Consider the following 24380-nt stretch of genomic DNA (forward strand, 5'->3'; position numbering starts at 1 on the left):
GCTTCTTTCTCCCACCAGGCTCCCCGGCCTTCGCCATCATCCTGTGACCTCACAAAACAGCTCCTGCCGCAGACCATCTTGCAGAGCCCACCTGCTCCCATGACACAGGTGAGTCAGAGATTGAGGGGGGCAGAGAGACGTCTTCTGAGTCTGTGAACGCTTTCACACTGCTGTGCTATCACACACTCAAGTATCAACTAAGGCCCGAAGTGGGGGATTTTGGCCCAGAGTCCTCATGAGACACATCCAGCAATGTCACACTTCCTTGTCACAGCTGTCCTCAACTGTCTCTCACATCCAGCAAGAACTCCTTGCTCCATGTTCCCCTCCCTCCGCCCCGCCCCACCCCCACCCTCGGCCCCGGTGCCTGATTTTCATCTTCATAATCATCTTTGTTTGTAACTCTACTATTTGTCTGCATTCCTTTCACTTTATGTAACTCCAAATTTTAGGAAAGGTCTGAATTAGACAAAACGTCAAAGAAGAACCCGGAAGGCTCTAGGAGCTATTAATTCTTTACAATAAATACCGCTTTTCTTTTGAAAGGGGACGCATTACAGCTATGCGGAGTAATTCCTTGCTTGTCTCAATAACACTCGGGGAGCTCTTGGCTTAGATCAGTCTGTGGACACTAGGGATGTGGGGATACTTGAAACGCGGTCCTCACTCTTAGCTTGTAGAGTCAAGGGAATGGGCAGTTGACCAGGTAAACCACCTACCGGTTCCCGATGCTTCACAGGGCCAGTCAAACAGTCTATCTAGGGTGGCTTCCGGAAGGAGGCATCCCTTGAGTTGGCCCTGAAGAGTGGCTAGGAGATTGGTAGATGGATAGATGGGTGACCACAGAAAACAGAAACCCAAGTATGCATTTTAGAGGAGACAGGGCCTGGCACAGGACGAGCATGGGTCCATCGTGGGGAGTGTCGTACAGATTCACTTATGTCTCCACCGTTAAGCCCAGAGCTCTGGTTTCAGTTCTTTTATGGGAATTTGGCATTGTCCCAATCTCTGGCCCCAAGTTGTACCTGGGTCCCAGATGGCCGTTCACCAACACCTCAGAGTTTGGCTGCCTCTCTCTGTACAGATCTGAGATGGCTGATGGGAACATTTCAGAACATATGCCCTCGTAGAAGTGGCCTCGGATGCTTTCCTGGAATAAGAAAGACGTGTGCTAGCATATGTTTCTTGCTAGCGTCTGACTAGAGCAGAGATATCAAAGCTGTTCAGCCAGAGTCTCCTAATTAAAATAGTCCAACTTTATCCTCATAGGAGGGGAAAAAAATCAGAACAGAGCTTTTCCTTTTCAAGTTCTTAAGACACGTTTGGTCTCAAATTAGTGATTTCTTTCGATCCCAATGCACAAGAAATGAGAATTCCTTTCACTTCTGATATATATATATATATATATATATATATATATATATATATATAATAGCCAATGATCGATGGCCCTTTGGGAGTTCTAATTTTTCATTTCTTGAAATCGACTTAATAGTAACTGTTCTCCGGTCTGTGGTATGCTCTATACATGCTAACAACTGCATTTGTTCTAAGGTTTATTGTGTATGTGTATGAGAGAGATAATGTGTTTATTTGTGCATACCACGTGCACGCAAGTGCCCACAGAAGCGAGAGAGTATCAGATCCCCTGCAGGCATGTTAGAGGTGGCTGTGAGCTCCCACTGGGTGCTGGGAACTGAACCCAGGGCTCTGAACTTGCTAGGCACACTCTCTCCCACTGAGCCATACTCCCGGCCTACACGGTCTATCGTGATGCTCCAGAGTGCTGAGTCCCTGTCTTCTAGTAGATTCTATCCACAGTCTCTACCCCACTGTCCTCCCTTTGCCACGGAGGACGGACGTGTCGAAGAAGATTTCCAAAAGGTAGTGGACAGGAAACAGAGCAGGAAGATAATAGGGGTAGACGTTGAGAAAATAAAGAGGAAGTCACTGTTTAAAAAAAAAAAAAAAAGGAGAAAGAAGATGAGGAGGAGGGAGGTGGAGAAGGAAGGAAAGATAGAGGTAGAGAAGAAGGAATCAAAGATAGGAGAAGGAGAAAGATGATGCGGGGGGAGGGGCTGCAAGCCTAGAAAATTTGCTTCAAAACACAGGCATGAAGCTGGGTGTGATAGCACACATTTATAATCTCCACACCCGGAAGATTGGAACAGGAGGATTGCCATGAGTTCAGGTCCACCTGGGTTACATAGCAAGTCCCTGTCTCAAAAGGAAGGGGGAGGGGGAGAGGAAAGAGGAGATAAACAAGGAAAGAGCAAGCCTGGACCAAGGACTGCGCCACGGAAGGTCACCTCTACATCCCTCTTTCGATTTCTGGCAAGGGAAGCGCCCTTGTCGGAGATGATGTAAGGAGGCACAGAGTTTTCCGAAGCCAGTCTTGTTTTGGAGAGTAGGGGCCCCCTCGGTTGGCCGCATCCTTGCAGTGAGCATCAGGTGGCCGCTTTGTCCTTCCCCATAGCTCTGTCCTTCGTGACCGTGAACGCGTGAAACAGCACGGTGAAAGGGGGAGATGGCCTTGGTGGCTCCAGGCCCACCAGGGTCAAATTAGGGTAACATAGGGGCTTACTGCCACTTTTAGCACGAGGAGGGCTGGCTAGAGACCTTTGGGACACCCATCCCTTATTCTAGGCCCTGCTTCCTTCAGAGCTGCTGAGAACAATTGCTGAAGGGTAGATAGGATCGAGAGATGCGTGGGATTGGTCAGAACGGTGGCGTGGCAAGGGTGGCCTCAGGCTGAAATGGCTCTTTGATCGGATTACTTTTTTTTTTTACTTCCTCTTAAAGTTCTCAGCACAATTCAGCATGTTCCAGACCATCAAAGACCAGCTGGAGCAGAGGACGCGGATCCTTCAGGCCAACATCCGTTGGCAGCAGGAAGAGCTTCACAAGATCCAGGAACAGCTCTGCCTGGTCCAGGACTCCAACGTCCAGGTGATGCGCCTGCGCAGTCTGACCTCTGCTCTCCTTAGGACCTGCTTCTGTTCAGGCAGGACATCCCCCACCCCACCCCAAGTCCCTGTGCACCGCATCACAGAACCCGGTGTGCTCAGAAAGCACGGGGAAACTCCTACACACAGATCACATGGGACAAATCCACGTGGGGCCAAACTTGAAATTCCCACGGTGTCCTCTACCTTGCTCTTACTTCTTATTTCTGTTTTCTGTCCGTCTGAATTTCCTTTCAGGAAACTACTGTCTGGTTGCCCTGACTCGATGTCCCCTGGGACATCTCCGTTCCCAGTACCCCTATAACTAGGCTTCACAGTGGCCAGGCCACAGCAGAGGGAGCTGTAGATACCTCGGCTGTCTCCCCTGACCGAGGGGGAGATGGGAAGGCATAGCACCCTGTTCTGTAGCCTGAGGAAGCAACACGGGAAGCTGGGTTGTCACCTCCTTGCCACCCATTGGTGGAAGTCAGTGAGGACACTATATACCATAAACCTAGATGCATTTCTTGGAATCCTTTTAAAAGTCATTTCTTTGGGGCTTGTTTTGTGTGCTTTGTTTTGCTTTGTTTGTCAGGGACACACACACACATACACACACATGCATACACACATGCACACACACACATACACACACATGCATACACACGCACATGCACACACATGCACATGCACACACATGCACCCACACGCACATACACACATGTGCGCACACACACACACACACACACACACGCACACACATACTGGATCTATCTCACAGATAAGTTGCATGGATCCCACGCCCTGGTGGGAGTTGCATATTTTAGTCCAGGACTGTTTAACTCTATGAGTGTATCATGGAGGCCTTGCCTTTAACTGCAGATGTCATGGTGGTTAACCTTGAGTCTGTCTTGAGCACCCTAAGCATTTATCTAGACAGAGGGGGCGGAAAGCACAGGAAAATGGCCACAGGATTGTCCCCACTGCTTACCCATCCCGTGAGTCCCCTGTAGCACGCCATGTTGGATACTGAGAAGCCACTGCGTGACAAGACTTACATATATATGACAGTAATGGTGTGGTTTCGTTGGATGGTCACAGAACCCTCTCTCCAGCCATTCTGCTTCCCTAAGTACTTACCAGCTGCTGGGAGGTGCAGGGGACCTTGGCGTCGCCTGCTGACCCTGTCTTTCCTGCCCTTGCATAGTGTGTTTACCGGATGGGACAAACTAAAACATATCTGTGCTAAAGCCCAGGAACCCGTTTAGAACTCATGTAAGCATTACTCAGCAAGTCAGGGTCCCTCTACCTCTTCCTCTGCTGCGGTGACTTCCCTGCGTGGACACGGGTAGACACTGTGACGGCTCCACGAAATTGAAAGCACGATCACCGAACGAACCACCAAATTCATAAAGTGCCACTTGTTACTCACTCTTCCCCAAGAGCAGTATTTTATTTTACTTTTTATTCGCGCAGATCCATAACCTGGTTGGTAGCCTTGAACTTGCCTCACTTCAATTACTTTAATGGAATTTTTATGCCAACAGGAAGGCGGTGGGAATTGAAGCAGAAAGTGCTAAAAAAGCAAGGTGGGCGTACGAGCATCCCCCGGAGCGCCTGGAGCTCTCCGCCCCCTGCCTGTGCCACATTAGAGCGAGCTTTTAAGATAACAGGCAACAAATCCATTACTTTTGCTCCCAGTTGTAAAGGGATATGATATTTCCCCATTAGGGGCACACACTGTGAACCCCCAAAGCATGTATGTATGGCAAAGAACATAGATACCTGAGCCACAGAAACCCAGCCCGCGAGTGTGTGCCTCCCTGTGGAAACCAGTGCTCCCCAGCCTTGTAGATACCTGGTCCTACAGTTCATGCCTCTCTGTAGCTACATCTTACAGTGCTGCACGCCACGATATGAAAACCGAGCGCCAAGCTCGCTATGCAGCATAAGATCTCCCGTGCACACCTCCCTAGTGAAAGCCAACACACACACACACACACACACACACACCCGCATGCCTCCCTTGCAGAACCCACGCCCTCCAAGTGTGTGCCTCCCTGTGGAACACAGGGACTCTGGTGTATGTCTTCCCTATAGAAGCCAAGCCCCCTGTGTACACCTCCCCTGTGGGTACCAAGCCCTCTGCTGCACACCTTCCCGGTTGGAAGGAAGCTAAACCCTCTGCTGCAAGCTTTCTCTGCGCTATTCATCTGTTCTTATCTTCACAATGGAATTTTCCAAAAGAACAAGGAGACCAGAAAACATCTCCTCTAACAGCCTGGCTTCTTGCTTTTTGCATCCTAAAAACTCCTACCAAAATGTGATACTTGGGTTGTTTTTTTTTTTAAGCTGATTCAACTGTAAAAATAAGCAAGTGAAAAATACCATAGCCTGCTCCACCTCTGCCCCTGCGCCACACATCACCAGGGAGGGAGGACAGTTGCTGAAGCCTGGTGACGATGCCATGTCACACAAGGATTTTTTTCCTCTACTGTTTCTATATTGATTATTCCTGAATGCCCTATAATAGTAACACTAATTTGTAAAATTTGGCAGGTATGAATGGAAAAATTACACATTAGTGAGACCTATTTGTTCTAACATACTTTTTTTTATACTTTGGTTTGAGGAACTGTTTTTTTGTTTTTGTTTTTGTTTTTTGTTTTTTGTTTTTCTTTTCACATTTTCTAAAAAACTGGCCCCAGAGCCCTTTTGAGAAGTCCATGAAATCCTTCTCTGTTGTTGATAATAACAGAGGTGTGGACATCTGTGCCCAGATGCAAGCCAGAGCTGTTTACTGCAGTTCAGGGGACTCATTTCATTGGCTCAGAACTCAAGTGTGTGCTAGTGAATTCTTTTAAAGTTCGGTTATGAGGAAGTCCTCTGGGACGTTTGATGTTTGCCCCCAGGTGGGTGTGGAGGACTCACATCAGCCAAGCTGTGCTGAGAGACCCTGCCACACCCTCCAGTCACGAGGAAATAGCCTCTTGCTTTTCATTTTTTATTTTTAATTATTATTTTTTTTTATTGGAGCATGTGCACCCTCTGCTGGCTATTCAAACGAATGCTTAAATGGACACATTCAGCAATGACAAATAACACGTTCCTTGATTGGGTCTTTGAGACATCCATCAGTCTAGCCAAACAGCTATCCCAGTATGTGTAGCCGCCTTGGGGGCACAGTGGGAGGATAGGGAGGTAAAGAGAACAAGGGTTTTCATCTTTGGAGAGCACGCACGGACGGATCAGCAGAGCCTCCCAAACTGTTAGGTCCAGGACAATGGCAGAGACGGTTTGAGCACAAAGTTTTGCTCTCTTTGTATTTCTCCACTCACACCTTTATCAGGTCTGTATATGCCCAGTCGGAGGAGCAGAGATCTCGTTCTATCGTTTGGAGCATATTGCTTTCATCTAGCATTCATTCAGCACGTACTGCGTCCTAAGTACTTAATACGCACTGGCTTCATCAGGCCTTTATGAGGTTTGCGCTGTCAGAGTCACTGTGCTCAACCGGTTTTGTGTCAACTTGACACAAACTAAAGGATTAAAACCCCAACTGAGAAAATAACTCCGTTAAGACGCGGCTGTAGGCCAGCCTTTCTTAATTAGTGAGTGATGGGGAGGGCCCAGCTCATTGTAGTTAGGGCCGCCCCTGGGCTGGTGGTGGCTCTAGTTTATAAGGAAGCAGGCCGAGCAAGCCATGAGAGCAAGCAAGCTGGTAAGCAGCTCCCCTCCATGGCCTCTGCATCAGCTCGTGCCTCCAGGGTCCTGCCCTGGTTGAGCTCCTGTCCGTGGTGAACCGTGGTGTGGAAATGTAAGCTAACTTACCTCCCCTACTTGTTTTCGGTCATGGTGTCCCAGCGCAGCAATATCTAAGACAGAAACTGGTACCCAGGCAGTGGGGTGTTGCTGTCACAGACCTGGCCGTGTGCGTTTGGAAGGAATGTGGAAGGACTTTGGAACTTTGGTTTAGAAAAGTCACTGAGTGTTCAAAGCTTGCTGAGCTGTTGTGTGGGAGCCTGAAAGGTAATGTTGAGAGAAATTCAGAGGATGGAGGCCTGGCTTGTGAGGTCGCAGAGGGAGGCAAAGATTCCTCCAGGCCGTTTGTGTGAAGAACCTGTGGTGTCTGCTCACCTGGGGCCGAAGAATCGGCTGTAATTAACAAGAGACCACAACCTTTGCTTTGCGGGGATGCTGGCCAGCTGGAGCTGAGAAGTGAGCGGTTGTTAGGAAGAGCCCAGCATCCCTGAGGTGAAATCTTCCAAGTGTTTCCTCAGTCAGCACCCTGAAGCTGTGTTCCCGGGCCAGCAAAGGTGGTTGTGCCGGCAGCTAAACTGGTAGTTAGGAGCCACCCAGGTGGCACTGGTTTTGAAGTTATAGGGAACGGCTGAGCCACGCCCATGAGAGGCCATTGGTGAAGGTGCAGCCTCAGTAGCAGTTACAGGCCCGGGACTAACGGGGTTGGTTATTCAGGGAAACTGAGGCTTGCTTTTGGTTGTGGTGTTTTCTCACGGCAGCGGTAACCCTAGCTGGCACAGTGAGTGTCGTATGAACGAGGGAGTCAGACCGTTGAAAAAGTTATGAATGGTGCCCGGAGTCAGCTCTTCATTTGCTGTTCAGGTATGCTGTCTTTAAGGTAAATATAATGCCCGACACAATGAACCTTGCATCAACGTGACCTTGGGCAGCAAGTGTATCATATCCTGCTGAAAGGAATGTAGTTATTGGAATGGAGCATGAGGTTTTTGCTGAGGCTATAGAAGATACTGTTCATCCCATGTGGTGTTCGCGAACCTCACGCTGAGACAGCTGAAATCGTGTAGAACACTAATGCTGGAGCGTGTGGGTACTGAATCTGTGGTGATGGGTACCCAGAAATTCCTCTTGCTGGGTTCGGAGCCACACGCCTGCAATCCCAGCACTCGGGAGGCAGAAGTAAGCAGATCTCTGAGTTCAAGGCCAGCCTGGTCTACATGACTGTTTCTAGGCCAGCTAGGGTTACATGGTAAGACTCTGCCTCAAATAAAAGGGGTGGAGGATTGGAGAGATGGCTCAGAAGTTAAGAGCACCTGTTGCTCCTCCAGAAGACCCAAGTTCAGATCCCAACACCCATGTCAGGCATTGCAGTGAGGAGTCACCTGTAACTCCAACTTCAGGGGATCTGGCAACTAACTTCTCCTAGCCTTCCTGGCGCCTGCCCTCACATGACAACATCCACACAGAGACACATACACATAATTAAAAATTATATATTAGCCCAGCGGAGGTGGCGCATGCCTTTAATCCCAGCACTCGGGAGGCAGGCTGATCTCTGTGAGTTCAAGGCCAGCCTGGTCTACAGAGCAAGTTCCGGGATAGCTAGGGTTGTTACACAGGCAAACCCCGCCCCCAAAAGATAATAATAAAAATTTTTAAATACTTAATTAAAGATAATAAAGTATATTTTTTTTAAAAAAAATCTTTTAGCCCCTAAAGTAATCAAGAGCTTCCATTTCACAACTGCAGACTTCTGGTTGAGATAAGCTGTGTGTGTTGGTGAGGTAAAAAGGGTGTCTGATCCGAACCTCCTGCTGCCCTCAGGGTCAGGGACCGGTGGGTCAGCTTTATCTTTGAAAGCAGCTGGGGTTGCCCCTCCCAGCAGCTGCAGGATGCAGGGTCCCCTGACTCCCCAGATCCCTGAGGCACCCACTGAGTGTGAGTCTGCCGCTCTGAGATGAATATATGTTTGTGCTGCTCTGGTTCTCAACTGCAACTCAGTCTACTACATGTTGCAAGGAAGAGCAGCCCCTCCCTAAAGACTACACAGCTAAGAGCTCGGAATGGGGCATGTACGGCAGGGGTCAGGCCAGAGATCATCAGTACACGCGTTCAACGCCCAAGAGTTTAGGCTAAAAGAAGTACTTACATGCTTTAGGTTAACTTATTATTAAGATTATTAAGGTTTTTTTTTTCTTCAACATTTAGACTCAACCTATAGACTGTATTTTTTTTTTCTTGCAACTCTGACTGGGTCATAAAATGGCACTGCTTTCACAGTTTTGTTTAATCGGTTTACAAGTTGAACAAACTGAATAATCCATATTAACTACCAGAGCCAATACCAATGTAATAGTTCAAATATCCAAAACTTTCAGACATCCTGTGCACTCTATACAGAAAACTTAAAAGCCAAAGGAAAGAAGACCTGTCAAAGCACTTAAACAGCTGATTGAGATGAGATCCAGTTGTCCTTCTGTGTCCAGGGAAACTGATTCCAGAATCCCCAGAGACACTAAAATCCACGGGGACTCAAGACCCTTTGCAACACAGCGTGGCTTCACAGAACAGGCCCATGTCCTCCCTTTAAATTAAGGGTATCCAGCCCACAGCTGCGAGCCCTCAGTCAACACAAAGCCTTAAGCTCATTTAAAACGTTTTGAATGTTTAACTGGTTTTTCTGCAACCTTATCATCGCATGGCTCTCAAACTCTGTAGATGGCAACATCCTGCCCCCCCTCACACAAAATAACCCCACACTCATTAGATGCCTTTATGTGGCCCAAGACAGAGTGTGATCCAGATAGGCCAAAAGGTTGGCCACCCCTGCCTTAGGTCATCTCTAGGTTGTCCGTACGCCTACAGCAATGTAAGCGCTTAGACATTGTTTAGGAAGCCATGACAGGTCAAACGCCCACACTTGGTTCAGTGCAGATGCAACCCTTTCCTAGGCCGCTTTGATCTGAGGTTGGGTGAGTCTGGAGATGGGCTGCGTGCGGGAGAAACTGAACTAAATCAGGATCCTCGTGAACACTTAGCCTTTTCTTAAAGCTAATGATGTCTGAGGTGGCTTATGTAGCAAAGCATGAGTATAAAACGAGCGTAGCTTTAAAGGTGTGGACCAGGCGGCGCATCAACCTCTGCTCCATTGTCCTGCCCCCTGGAAGGCTGTCGTCACCTGCCCCCTGGAAGGAAGCAGGGTTCCTTTCAGCCCTGTATTGAAAGCTCCCAAATTCAGTACAAATGAGAAACCCTGGTCGCTGGGCAGAGAGATTCAAGGTCGGCCGTAAGACCCAGCCCTACTCTGACCAAGTATGACAAGAGCCATACACACCATGCCCTCTCCCACCATTAGTAGAAGGGCCTCTCCCGTCTAATGTGACACTGACATGGCCAACTTGGACCTCAGAAGCATATCGGCTTGTGCATAGAAAACCTAGATGCAGGCCTCTTTGGCGCTGTCAGAATACAGTCACTTAACTGTGACCCTCGGGAAGGCAGGGACAAGGTCTCTTGGACCCAGACACCATATCTAAGTGTGTTGGCCCACGCTGTCTGATGCTGAGTCAGGGAATCTTTCTTTTAAGTGTGTCAAGGACTCCGGGTGTTTTCCTTCCTCCCCAGGGACAAGGGAGACAATGCAGGTGGACATGTGTGAAGCCCACATGGCCCTCACTTCACGGGCATTTCTCCTCTGTCCCCAGATGTTTCTGCAGCAGCCCGCCGTGTCCCTGAGCTTCAACAGTGCCCAGCGACCAGCAGCTCAGCAGCAGCTGCAGCAAAGGGCTTCGGCCGCTCAGCCCCAGCTTGCGGTGGACTCTGCACTGCCGGGGCAGATCCCGTCGACCCAAGTCACAAACCAGCACCTGCTCAGAGACTCGGACGTGATAGCCGCCCAGGTACAGTGTCCTCGTCCACACCCTGTCCTTACCGCTGGGGTAGACGCACTCTTACAGGCTGAGTTGCACTTGATTCCAGCAGCGGTCAAATTCTGGAAACCTGTACACCTTTGTCTGAACTAGGGGTCCAAGAGTACAGTCAGATTTTTTGTTTGTTTGTTTGTTTGTTTTGTTTTGTTTTTTGTTTTTTTTTTTTAAACTGTTATTGTCAGGCCATTTTGAGGGTCTGAGCTGTATTGTTTTCCTTTCTGTACTTCGGACGTGGGCCTTACGCCCCTACACACACGTCCTTTCTCATCGATGCCGTGTGAATAGCTACCTCTGTTCATTGTCCCTTGCCCCAAGGCCTCATGCTAAACCCCTTCTCCTGCAGCCAATGCCGCTCAGTGCGACCTCACAATAATCTGCCCAGGGCACTCGTGGTAAATGACACTTGAAGGGAGCGGGGTTAAGTCCTGAGTCCTCCTTCCGGGAAACCCTGGTGTAGACGGCAGATGATGTCCCCACATCCACACAATGGGCTCTAGCGAGCTTCCGTTCCCTGGGTAGCAACAATAAGGAGGGACACTGTAGACCCCGAGGTGAATCCGGGAACTAGGCCAGACAGTGCACAGCCCAGGATGGATAAGTGGCCACCCCTCCAGATCCACGTGGGATGGTGGCATCCACCCGTGGATGCCAAAACTTGAAGGGACTCAAGTCCCCCATCTACAGTGTTTGCACAAGATGTGCAAGCATCCTCCTACACAATTTATTCAGTTATCTGTTAATGCTGGGGGTCGGACTGGGGTCTTCTCAGATGCCACTAAAACACTGTACCACTGTGCAACCTGCCAGACCCCTTCACGTTTTAACTCATCTTAGATGTTTGTTTGTTCATTTAAATTCATGTGTATGGGTGTTTTATCTGCATGTGTGTCTGTGCACTGCATGCCTGGTGCCCACAGAAGCCACAAGAAGATGTCAGATCCCCCTGGACATGGATTTACAGATGTTTGTGAGCCACTATGTGAATGCTGGGAATTGAACCTGGGCCCTCTGGAAGAGCAGCCAGTGCTCCTAACTGCTGAGCCTGCTCTCCAGCCCCATAGATGATCCATAGTGTCCAAAATAACACCAGAGCTATGGAAATTATTGTTACCTGGGGATGACAGAACAGTTGTACACAATCAGTACAGATATGATGTTTCCCAGGTACAAATCCACATAGACAGGAGCTTAGGGGGCTGAGAGATGAGTCCGTGATTAAGAGCATTGGCTGCTCTTCCAGAGGACCCAGGTTCAATTCCCAGCACCCACTTGGCAGCTCACAACTGAGAGTAAATCCAATTCCAGGGGACCCATGACAAAACACCAGTGCACATAAAATAAAAATTTTAATCTGAAAAAATATTTTTAAAAAAGGAGCTCAGTTCATCCTTAAACAAATTAAGAGCTTTGCCTAAAAACATGGCCTTTTAATTTGAAAGGGTCATCAAAACAAAACACAAAACTAACGGGTGAGAACAGGCCGAGGGGATTTTGGAAGGGCAGAAACTGAGGAAGAGTTTAGACAGATACTAGAAGATGCTGTAAAACCTAAGATGTAAAGCCTTAAGACGGCACCATAGGCGTGGCCACTCAGTGTCACGGAGAAGAAAGGTCGGGGCCGGGCGGCCACCTCATTCACTCGTCATGTGAGTCAGCAGAGACTTGTTGAAGGCTCACTGCAAGGCCTACCGTGAGTGACAGAGGAACACCCCAGTGCGTGGCGGGAACAGGGACACGTGAGCACATACCACCGTGTGTCAGAGGGCGGCACGGGAATGCCGGGCAGGAGATGGCCAGAAGAGGCCTTCCTGGGAGGACCGTGTGTCAGAAAAGCCTTTGGGGTGGGAGGTGAGAGTCAGCTTTATCAGCGTCCAGTAGGAGGACATTTCGCAAAGATGGATCAGCATCCTCAACGGCCCTGAGGCAGACATGAACCTGGTGAGGCAGAGAAGCAGCAAAGAGCTCTTTGTTTATGAGGTAAAAAATTGTAAGGAAGAAAAAAAAATCTCAGTTCAATGGTTCAGTTCTGCAGAAAGCCTGGCACTGGCCGTGAGCTTTTAAGAATCTCCAAGGTGTTTATGGTCCAGTGGGAAAGATATTCCGAATAAAAAGCAGTTGGCTGCACAGCTGGTTGGTCCCACCTCAGAGGCGAGGCCCAAGTCAGTAGTAGGTGGGAGTTCTAAGGGGTTTCCCAAAGCGATGGGTCTGGTTGAGTCTGAGCTTTTTCTCTCTCTCGTTAAACGATGCTCCAGGGTCCAAAGCCAATGAGAGGCTCACAGCTTCTGCCTGCCGGAGGCGGCCGGTCCATGAGCAACCTGCCATCCCAGTTCACCAGCGCAGAGGCCGTCCTCCCGCCAGGCCTGAGTCTCACCACGGCTGCTCCCACATCTCAGGATGCCAGCCAGTGCCAGCCCAGCCCTGACTTCAGCCACGATCGGCAGCTCAGGTATGAAACCACCTTGTTGAGAGGACAAGAAGGAGCCATCTCTGCTTTCCCTCCCGCACAGCAAACTCCCAGGCTTCCCTGGTTGGTCTCAGCTAAGGTGACAGCAGGGAAGGCCTTGGGGTCCTGAAGGTCAGGGGCAGCACCCATTGTGTGGCTCATAGTCCTGCCGTCCGTTGGGGGCCGCGGGCTTGGGCACCGTTCTAGTTTAGTTTCTGTTTCTGTAGTAAGACACTCTACCTAAACAGAGACTTGGGCGAGAAAGGCGTTTTCTTCAGTTTACAGCTCCAGGCCACACACAGTCCATTACCGTGGGGAAGTTGAGGCAGGGACGTGACATGTCAAATCACTCCCACGGTCAAAAGCACAGAGAAAGGAATGCCTGCATGCTACTTGCTTGCACTCAACTTGATCCGTCCACCCTTAAACATTTCAGGAGCCCTGTCTAGAGAATGATGCTGCTGGCCATGGCAATTCATTTCAGACAGCCTCTCCCAAGACATGCCCGCGGCGGGTCAACTCAGTGTAGACAGCTCCTCGTTGGGGCTCTCCTGCCGGGTGACTCCAGATTGTGTCAGGGTGACAGCAAAAACTAAGCCATCCCAAGTGCTGACTGTAATATCCCTTTGCTCTTTCTCTGCTCAAAGGCTGTTGCTGAGCCAGCCTATCCAGCCCATGATGCCCGGGTCCTGTGACGCCAGGCAGCCCTCGGAAGTCAGCAGGACTGGACGGCAAGTCAAGTAGGTTGGAATGGGACAGATGCCTATTTGGCACGGTCCCAGCCTGGCCCCTTTCTTTTCCTTAAAATGGTGCTCTGGGACCTGATGCTCCTGTCGCTGGTACCCCAGGCTTTCACAGGCCTGGTCAGGTTCGCGGTGGATGCCCTACCGTGTGCACTCACAGCCTTCGAAGGCTCTTTCCCAGAAGATTCCTGCCATCAGTGCTCATGCAAACAGATAAAAAACCCGGTACCCATTCTCTGTGCCCCAGACCAGAGCTGAAGGAGATGATGACATCAAAGGTAGTTGCAGGTTTTTTTAAAAAAAAAAATTAAAAAAAAAAAGGCTCTCAACGCCTTCATCCTAGCTGTCATCCTGAGTAAATAACAGCCCTTTCCCCTATCTGAGCGTCCTCTTCAGTCCCAACAGGTGCTTTACAACCACGGCGAGCTTCCCTCCCTCATGCTTCCCGCTCTGTCACCCAGGACCAGGAGATGCTACATATATGAGCTCCCTTACCCTCTCGGAGATACAATCTCCTCCCCGTCTCAGGGCATCTTTCTACTGTTCTAACCAAATGTCACAGGCAGAGAAACCTATGACGGCTTTATGGTCACAGGCAGAGGAACCTATGAAGGCTTTATGGTCACAGGCAGAGGAACCTATGAAGGCTCTATGGTCACAGGCAGAGTAACCTATGAAGGTTTTATGCACCTCCTGGTTCTAGATAATGGGAAGTCCAGGCAGGTGGTGCTGACACTTGCTCAGCATCTGGTGAGGACCCTTCTTGTGCACCATGACACGGGAGAACATTCCAGGAAGAGAGAGAGCCAGAGTGCCGGCTGAGTCCTCTTGTTGTTCTTATAAAGCCATTAATGTCATCATGGGGACACCACCCTCATGACCTCATCCAGCCCTGATTACTTCCAAAGGCCCCACCTAAAATGACCATAAACACGGTTTAGGGACTGGGTTTGCATTCAACACAAGGGCCTTGGGGGACACACTCAAACCAGAGCTCCCCCCTTCCACTTACCACTACTGAGGAACGAATTTGCTCAGCTTTTAATTACTAGGGACAGGGTCACTGGAGACATAGGATGAACCATTTAAGTGAATCTGGAGAACGGGCTTTGAAAAAAAAAAATTACCTCTAGATTTTGATTTCCTTCCTCTTTCAAGACAGGATTCTCTTGCCTTGGCCTTAGAAGGCTGGGTTACAGGTTGTGTTCTACCATGCCCAGCCTTCAGAAGGGAGCTATCACATGACCCCTATTTATGTAAACACTGTTTGAATTTGAGTCCAAAGCCGATCAGGACCGTGCTAGCTAATGACGGCTGGTAAGCAAAGCCTCTGAAATGGCCCCCAGGACTGTCCCTGAGAATTTCTTCTCTGCCTTCTGCAGCCCATAATAACATAACTGAGCAGTCCTGAAGTTTGGGACTGCTTGGTTTTATTCTGTGGCTTAGGGATGCTTCCCTTGTTTCCTTCAATCAGTGCGGAGTCTGAGCTTTAAGAAGATGATGTCTGGAAGGTCACACATTACTTATTTCAGAGCTAGGTTCCAAGTGACCCCAGAGCACAAAGTCCCTTGGCTTCGAATGTTCAAGATGACCTTGTTGGCCATCTGGGGGTCTGCCTTTGGATAACTTTGTCTGTGTTCATTGATGCTTTCCCTCCTTCCCTCCCTCCCTCTCTCCCTTCCTCCCTCCCTCCCTCCCTTCCTCCTTCCTTCCCTCCATGGAGCGGGAGCAGGCATGGGCAAGCATCCCGTGGGAAGCCATCTTTAAAATTCACAGCTTCTGTTCTCAACTAGGCAGGCAGGTTTGAATTTTGGTTTTGAGTTTTGCATGTTCTTCCAAAATGTTCCAAGTAAGTGGAAAGAGAGATGACTGTTAGCTCACTTTCCAGAGAGGCTCAGTTCTGTTGTGAATGAGGCAAAGCCCAGAATGTTTTTCCCTCCAGCAGCTGTAACTGCCAATTTTGGTCAAGCCAATCGTTTCCATCCTACGGACTCTTCCAGACATGACCTAACCGTTCTGTTCTCCAGAGACTGTGGAGCTCTGCCTCCCATACACACACACAGAAGTCTCTGCAGAGGAAGTCTAGGAGCCCCAAAGTCTCTTACAGATGACTTCATACAGAGATATGACTTCTTTAAAAATCAAACACAGAAGGGAATTCCCTATGTCATCTTTAAGCATCATGCTGTTCTTCCCATAAAGGCCATTCATGTTTCGTAGATAATGAACCATTGTCCACATCTCCTTCTGCTGTTATTAGTGATAAAGTGCAGATAGTGAAACACTTGCCATTGACATTTTATGTAACACATGCCATTGTAACTGTTTAAGTGCATTTGTAACCATTGCACAGGGGCCATCGCTCTCATCTCCTTAGACTGAATCTCCTCACCCCACCCCCAGCCCCTTGGAATCACCATCCTTCTCTCTGCCTTTCCAGGATTTTGACTATTTGGGGACCTTTGCCCTTTGCTAACAGATAAATTTCACTTAGCGTAATGTTTTCAGATTTCCTCCTGATCTAGCCTGTGTCGGTACTAAGGTGTGTGTACAGATATGTTCATCAGTCAGTGGACATGACATCATTATGCCTTCTGGCTGCTATTGTAGATAATATTTCTACAGATACGCAGATATCTATGTGTGTACATTTACTTCTTTTGAGTATATAACCAGAAACAGAGTTGCTGGATCATATGATAGTTCTTTTTTAATTTTTTTGGTTTTTACTTAGCATATGAACTAATGGAATCTGTTATGAAATTTTCTTACATGTGTGCTCTTACCCATCCCCCTCCCCCACTTCACCTTCCTGTCCTCCAAGCCCACTCTTTGGCTGGCTCATGTCCTCCCCAACAAGTAGCCTCTGTATAGAAACTTTTTATGATCAGGCAATCCCACTTGTCAATTCTTAGAATTACTTCCTAGGTCCTGTGGTCCCTTTAAGAAGGTCCTTGCTTATGCCTGTATCTAGAAATGTTTTCCTTTAGCAGCCAGGGTTCTGGTGCTACTAATTGTGGTCTTTGATCAGTTTTGGATTGATTTTGTTCAAGGTGCAGGATACGGATCTAGTCCCTCCTTCTACGTGTGAAAAATCTAGTTTTTCCAGAACTATTTTGTTTTTTTAATGTCAATGTCATCTCGTGTCCAGGGTATACATTCTGGACACATTTGTTGAAGATTTGGTTGTCTTTATAGTTGTGTGGGTTTGTATCCATTTCCCCTATTCTATCCCATTGTTCCACATGCTTCCCTTCCTGTAGACTGTTACTATGGCACTATGGTGTATTTTGAGATCAGGGCTTGTGATGCCTCCATGATGGCTCTTTCCGATAGAGATTGCTTTGACTCTTTTGTGTCTCATGTTACGTTTTGTACTTTTTATTTTTCTATTTCTGTGAAGGATGACACTGGAATTTTTGTGGCGACTGTGTGGAATCCATAGATCAGTTTTGGTAACTAGGCATTCCACAGTGTTTAACTTTTCCAGTGTCCTCAAGAGCGAGCATGGAAGGTTTTTCTACCTTCTAGTACTTTGTTCAGGTTCTTTCTTTAGCATCTTAAAGTTTTCATTGTAGATGTCTTTCACCCCCTTGGTTAGGTTTATTGGTAGTCATTTTTAATGATTTAAGATTATTTTATCTAGGCATTTTAAAGCTATTAACAAATGAGATTTTCTGATGTCTTTCTTAGCAAATGCATTATTGATATATAGAAAAGTTGCTCGTTCTCATAAGTTAACTTTGTGTGTGCTACATTGCTGAAATTATTTCTCACATCTAAGAGTTTTCTGAAATAATCTTTAGAGTCTTAAAATATGTGGCCATGTGATATGCACACAGATATAATGTGACTTCATCTTTTCCTGTTTTTAACCCTTTTATTTCTTCCATATCTTACTTCTCTAGCAAGACTTCAAACACATTAAGGATGGTGAGAACCTTCCTTGTTCCTGATTTTGGGGGGATCCTTTACATCTCTTTATATAGTACAATGTTGGCTGTAGCTTTCCATATAGACCCTTTACTAAATTGTGCTATGAGCCTTCACTTTCTAATTTCTTCATGAAGAACTATTTCATTCACAAAGGGATATTTCTCAAAGGTTTGTTCTGTATCTATTACAAAGATCCTGTGGTTTTTGTTTGTTTGGTTGGTTGGTTGGTTGGTTTTTTTTGTGGGGGAGGTTGGTCCTTGAGTATACATATGTGCTGCATGACATTTATTGATTTGCATATGTTGAACCACTCTTGGACATGGTGTATGATCTTCTTAATGTGTTCTTGAGTTAAATTCACAAGAATTTTATTGAGACCATATGATCTTTTTTTCATCAGGGCAATAGATCTATAGTTTTTTCCTCTGTCTCTGTCTCTGTCTATCTCTCTGTCTCTCTTTATGTCTCTCTGTGTCTCTCTACCTCTGTCTGTCTGTGTGTGGGGGGGAGGAGGTTATTATCATCTGGTTTTAGTATCAGGGTAGTACTGGCCTCATAGAATGAACGTGGTAATGTTCCTTCCCATTCATATTTTTATGGAACAGTATGAAGAACATTGGTATCAGCTCTTCTTCAGCAGTGACTACACCTGGTTCTGGAATTTTCTTTGTTAGAATGCTTTTAATTACTGTTTCAGCCTTGCTGACTGCTGTGGATCAGTTTATATTGTTTATCTATGTTTGATTTAATCTTGGTAGGCCATGTGCTTGTAGTAATATATCCATTTCTTCTAGATTTTTCCAGAGCTGTTTGTCTGTACTGTAAGCCTTCCAAGTATTACCTATGACCCTATGGACTTTGGAATCGATTTTAACATCTCTTTTTCATCTCTAACTAGATTAATTTGAGTTGTCCACCCTCCCCCTTTACACTTACACACACACACATCCGTCAATCGTGTTTATCATTCCTAAGAGCCAGTTTTATGCCTGATTGATTCTACGTTCTTTTAGTTTCCATCTCATAAAGTTCTGTCCTAACCTTGAATTCCTCTTGACACCTACTGCTTTGGTGTTGGGCCTATTCTTGTTTTTCTAAGACACTAAGGTGCATCGTTGGATATTTATTTGAAATCTCTGAATGTTCAATGTCATCCCTCATAATGACTTTGCCTGGTACCCCAAAGATTGGTAAGTTATGTTTTATTTTCATTTGATCCTAGAGTTTTCCTCCTCCTTCAGCCACCACTGATCAGTCATGAATGTTTTATTCAGTTTCCGAGTCTTTTAGCTTCTAGAAATTCTATTGCTATTAATTTCTAACTGTATTGCAGTCTTTTAAATCCTAGAAATTATTCCAAATATTTTATATTTGTTAAGACTTACTTTGTGTCTTAGAATGTGTTCTATTTTCAAGAAGATTCCATAGGCTGCTGAGAAAAAAATATGAGTACCATATATGTTGGATAAAATATTCCATTAATATCCACTAAATCCATTTGGTCTATGGTATAGTGTTTTTGGCTTCGTAGGTTTGGTTTTTTGTTTGTTTTTTGTTTGTTTGTTTGTTTTTTGTTTTTGAGGGGGGAGAGGGGGCTAGGTCTCACTAGGTAGCCCTGGCTGGCCTAGAACTCTTAGAACTCTACCTACCTCGCCTTCCAAGTGCTGTGATTAAAGCTTGTCCCATCATAACCAGCCTATGAAGTAATTTTTAAGACTTAAAAACACGTTTATGAGTCTTGTATTTGTCAGTGAGTGTGTCTGCCACCTGTGCACAGGGCCTGCCGAGCCCAGAAGGCACCAGATTCCCTAGAGCCGGAGTTGCAGGCAGTTGTGAGGCATTCATGGGTGTTGGGGATCTAACTGCAGTCCTCTGGAATAGCAGCAGGGGCTGTTAACTGCTGTCTCTCTCCAGCCTGCACAGCGTGGTTAAGTGTAGAGCTTCTTTGTTGGATTTTGGTTTAAATGACCTACCTGAGGATTAAGGTGAATTATTGAAACCACCCACTATTGCTGCATGAGGACATCCAACATCCTTTCATGCTCATGAGTGTTTGTTTTATGAAATTGAGAGACTCAACAACATTTGGTGCATATCGTTAGGATTATTATGTCCTCAGCATATTGTTCTCTTTGCTAATATATGGTGCCCTTTTTGTTCCGGTTTGGGTTTGAAGACTGTCCCCTTCCAGAATACCAGCTTTGTTACCAGCTGTTACACACTCACTAGGTTAAGTCTCACCCTTCCACACTCAGTCTGTGCTAGAGAGTTGTATTTCATGGAAGCAACCCCACGCTGAATCCTGTTCTTTCAACCTAGCCCGAGAATCCGTATCTCTTTATTTGTGGTGACTCGAGTCCATTTACATTTCGGGTTATTATTGAGAGACGTTTGCTAATTCCTGGGATTTTGTTGATTGCTTCTGGTTGGTTGGATTGTTGTTTATTCTTTTTCTTTAGAACTAAGTTTTGCCGAATCGCTTTGACCAATGCGATGGAGTCCTGAACATTTCTTTAGTCCTCTGCCCATCTCATAAAACTTATTCTTTCATTTGCTGTTGCGATTATGCACACAGCACTCCTTTACTGTCTCTCGCGGTGCTGGCTCAGGGGTTGTGATGGCTGGCTTTAACTACGCAACTTGACGCAACCTAGAATAACCTTACGAAGTTATCTCAATGCGGAACTGTCCGCACTGGGTTGGCCTGTGGGCATGTCTGTGGGATACTGCCCTAATTAAATTAATTGATGTGAGAAGACCCAGCCCACTGTGGGTCTTCTTAAGGAAGAGAGTCCTGAACTGTGTGGGAGTGGAAAACTCCAGTTGGGACAGAGAGTGTGTAACTAACCACACATGCATTTATTCCCCTGTGCTCTTGACTATGGATGTGATGAGACACCGTGACCTCCTTTATGTGATAGACTGCAACTAAATAAATCCTTTCTCCTCTTTGTCAGGGTGTTTTATCAAAGCAGCAGAATTTAAACCAATGCAGTGGCCACCAATTACCTTAGTTTGCCGTTATCTTGAAATGCCCTTAATTATTCGTCAATGCAAAAAAGGTAGATTCGGCGAATTTAGGAATGTTGGTTGAAAATTATTTGGCTTCAGGACTTGAAATAGAATGTCCTGTGCTTTCCTGGCTTTGAAGGTCCTGATGGGTGGTCAGATACTCTGATGTAAGCTGGCATTTTTCCTTTTCAACTTTTAACATTGTTTCTTTGCTTTTTTATTTTTAACACCTTGACTGTGTTATTTCACAGAAAGATTCTTTTCCTTTCTGTCCCTGGTTCTAAATGACCCTTGTGCTCTCTAGACTTGGGAGCTTTTCTGCTATAATCCCATGAGCTAGATTCTCTTGGTCTGTAAATTTTTTCTTACTGTCCTGCCCTGAATTCGTAGGCCTGGCCTTGTCATCACTCCCCAGAGCTGGGGACATCATGGCCATGCTTATTCAGCTTTATTTTTCTTTACTGAAGTTTGAGTCAGTATTTTCACAACCATCTTTTCCATCCCTGACCCCTGACCATTCTTCTTTTACTTGGTCTAGCTCATTGATTATACACCTCACTATACTTCTCATTTAATTTGTGCATTTCTAGTTCGTTCGTTTGTTTGTTTTTCAAGACCTCAATGTCCTTGTTTAATTGTTCTTCCCATAAAGCTGAGTTTATCATATGTTTTGCTGCCCCTTTCCATGTGGCCGGCTTTCCTGTCCAGATCCTAAATTGAATTCATTTGTTGGAATTTTTTTTAATGTCGTTTCATTTTTTACTACATAACTTTTGAGTGCTTCATCTAGCATTTTACTTATTGCAGTAACTTTCAATCCAGTAGGGCGTGTCTGTGTTTTCCCAAGCTTTCTGAATGGTGATGAGTGTGCTGGGAGACAGAGCAGTTGTTGCCATTGAGTCTTATCCTGCTCTCTCTTGCCGCTGTGGACTTGTCTCTCGGATTGGAGATCTCTCCTGGCTTTATTTAGAGGTCTTCCTACTACACAGCCTGCTCTTTTTAAAACTACTTTTTATTCTTTTTCAATTTTGTGTGTATGAGTGTTTTACCTCTGTGTATATCTATGCACTATGTGTGTGCCCAGTGCCTGGGGAAGCCAAAAGAGGAAGTTAGGACCAGGCGGTGGTGGCGCACACCTGTAATCCCAGCACTCGGGAGGCAGAGGCAGGTGGATCTCTGTGAGTTCAAGACCAGCCTGGTCTACAGAGTGAGTTCCAAGACAGCTTCCAAAGACACAGAGAAACCCTGTCTCAAAAAACCAAAAACAAAAAAACAACAAAAAAAAGAGGAAGTTAGTTCTCCCAGAACAGGAGTTACAGATGGTTGTGAGCCACCATGTGCGTGCTGGGAATTGAACCTAGGTCCTCTGGAAGAGCAGGCAGTGCTCTTAATCACTGACCCATCTCTCCAGTCTCCCTACACTTTTTAAAAACACAGTCAGTGTGGGTGTGAATGCATACTATATATGTGCAGGTGCCCACAGAGGCCAGAAGAGGGAGCCAGAGTTCCAGGCAGCTAAACTCCCATATGTGGGTACCAGGATCTGAACTTTGGTCCTCTAGGAAAAATTAATTAATTAATTAATTAATTAATTAATTAATTAATTAAAATTTTAAAAATTAAAAAAAATCCAGCAAGCTTTCTTAACCACTAACTCATCTCTCTGGTCCCAGGAAGCTTACGCCTAAGGATTCAATCCCTGTACTACTTAAGAGAGGAGAAAATACTACTGTAATAGCAATATCACCAGACTATAGAAAACATAAAATATAAGAAGTTATATATGTTTAAAAGTCAGTTAATCCCACTGATATAACTCCAAACGTCATAAAACGGAAAAATTTACAAAACTGATAAGATGGAGTGTTTTCTGAGGTTAAAAATAACTCAAGGCGAGTGTAGACACAGTAAAGGAATGGTAAGAGAAGGTGGGCAAAGAGAAAAATGGACGGCAGTGAGGGCTAAATACAGGAAATAAACCAGGAGAGAGGTGGAGGGAGATGATGAGAGAGGGAGAGAAATTATTTTTAAAAATGAAGGAAAAATGAATTTTCAGCAATGATGAAATTTGAAGAAAAAAGCAAATAAATGTAAGAAAGTAACTAAGTTTTGTAATTTAAGAAAAGCAGCACGTGTCACGAGAGAACGATGCCATGCAACAGGGTTCATAAAGAGAGGCTTTTTTATTAGGGAGCGGGTTTATAAAAGGGACGGGAAGATTGGCCTCCTGGGACAGGAGCAGCGGGAGAGAAGAGGCAGAGAGAGAGAGAGAGAGAGAGAGAGAGGGGAACAGACAGAGGATGGTGGGAGGGGCCGGCCCTTGTAAAGGGGAGCACAGTGAATGTGCACAGGTGGTGCTCTTAGTGGCTGCAGCTGAGGGCGTGTCCTGTCAGAACCCCAAGGACAGGCCGTACAGATGCCCGAATACTAACCATAAGAGCTTCAACAACAACAGTAAGATGAAGTGTAGATATTAAAGTACATTACAAAGGGGGGAATGGGAATGGGAGAAAGGGAAGAGAAGAAAGGGTTAAGGGAAAGACTTAGCCCAATAATGGAAGAAACAAAAAACCCTGTGGCACATGCCTTTAATCCCAGCACTCTGGAGGCAGAGGCAGGCAGATCTCTGAGTTCAAGGCCAGCCTGGTCTACAAAGGGAGTTCCAAGACAGCCAAGGCTACACAAAGAAATCCTGTCTCGAAAAACCAGAGAGAGAGAGAGAGGGAGGGAGAGAGAGAGAGAGAGAGAGAGAGAGAGAGAGAGAGAGAGAGAGGGAGAGAGGGAGAGAGAGAGTTAGGTCAGTGTATGAAGGGGAATAATAAATAAGAACATACTTGGTGTGCTGATGCATACCTTTAATCCCATCACTCAGAAGGCCGAGGCAAATGGATCTCTGTGAGTTTGTAGACAACCTGATCTATATAGTGAGTACCAGATCACCCAGAGCTACATAGTGGGACCCTTTCTCAAAAATGAGTTAATTATTCTATTAAAAACATAAAAGGGGTTTTTAATGTAGTAAGGCAAAACTATCACTAAAATTGTAGTAAAGCTAACAAGAGAAATCACAAAAGAGAAAGGGGGAAAGGGGGGAGAGAGAGAAGGTGATGAGGGGAGGGCAGGGGAGGGGAGGGCAGGGCAGGGGAGGGGAGGAGAAAGGGGTTAACTCAGGCTCCCTGACTTATGGATTTCCCCCATTTGGGGGGCTTCCGGGATTTCCTCGGCTTTAAGCAATAAGTCCCCTCTCCAATGGGACACAGCCACTCTGCATCACACAGAATGACAAGATGGAACTCCTCCCCCCACTGCTGAATTGAACTTTGGAGGAATCAGTCTCACCAAAACCTGTAACTGGCCCTTGGCTTATGAGGGCTGTAGGCTTGTCCTGAGGGCAGGGTTTCCAGTGTCTTTTCAGGGATGGCCACATTAAGAACTTTTGGATGGGGTTTCTGGTCTACCTCGGAGCTGCTTCCACTTGTCATGGTTCTCATGCATCACTTACCTCTTTCTCCATACTTTCCCCCACTGCCTATGAATTTCTCCTTCGGAGCAGACTGTTTTGTTTTGGTTTTTCTTGTTCTGACTCTTCTCCCTCACCAGGTCACATGGAGGC

At 46.4% G+C, this 24380-nt stretch overlaps 1 protein-coding gene across 1 annotated transcript in view; it reads left to right on the plus strand.

Annotated features, from left to right (window-relative positions):
• Npas2 (neuronal PAS domain protein 2) overlaps positions 1–24380 on the plus strand; it is a 110351-nt gene that overhangs the window by 81703 nt on the left and 4268 nt on the right. The window contains exons 15-19 of the mRNA XM_051204395.1: positions 19–108; positions 2803–2949; positions 10409–10603; positions 12886–13079; positions 13724–13816. Coding sequence (XP_051060352.1) covers positions 19–108; positions 2803–2949; positions 10409–10603; positions 12886–13079; positions 13724–13816 — 719 coding nt within the window. The remainder of the gene's footprint in view (positions 1–18; positions 109–2802; positions 2950–10408; positions 10604–12885; positions 13080–13723; positions 13817–24380) is intronic.

Source organism: Phodopus roborovskii, unplaced genomic scaffold, assembly GCF_943737965.1.
Source record: "Phodopus roborovskii unplaced genomic scaffold, PHOROB, whole genome shotgun sequence".
Taxonomy (NCBI): Eukaryota; Metazoa; Chordata; class Mammalia; order Rodentia; family Cricetidae; genus Phodopus; species Phodopus roborovskii.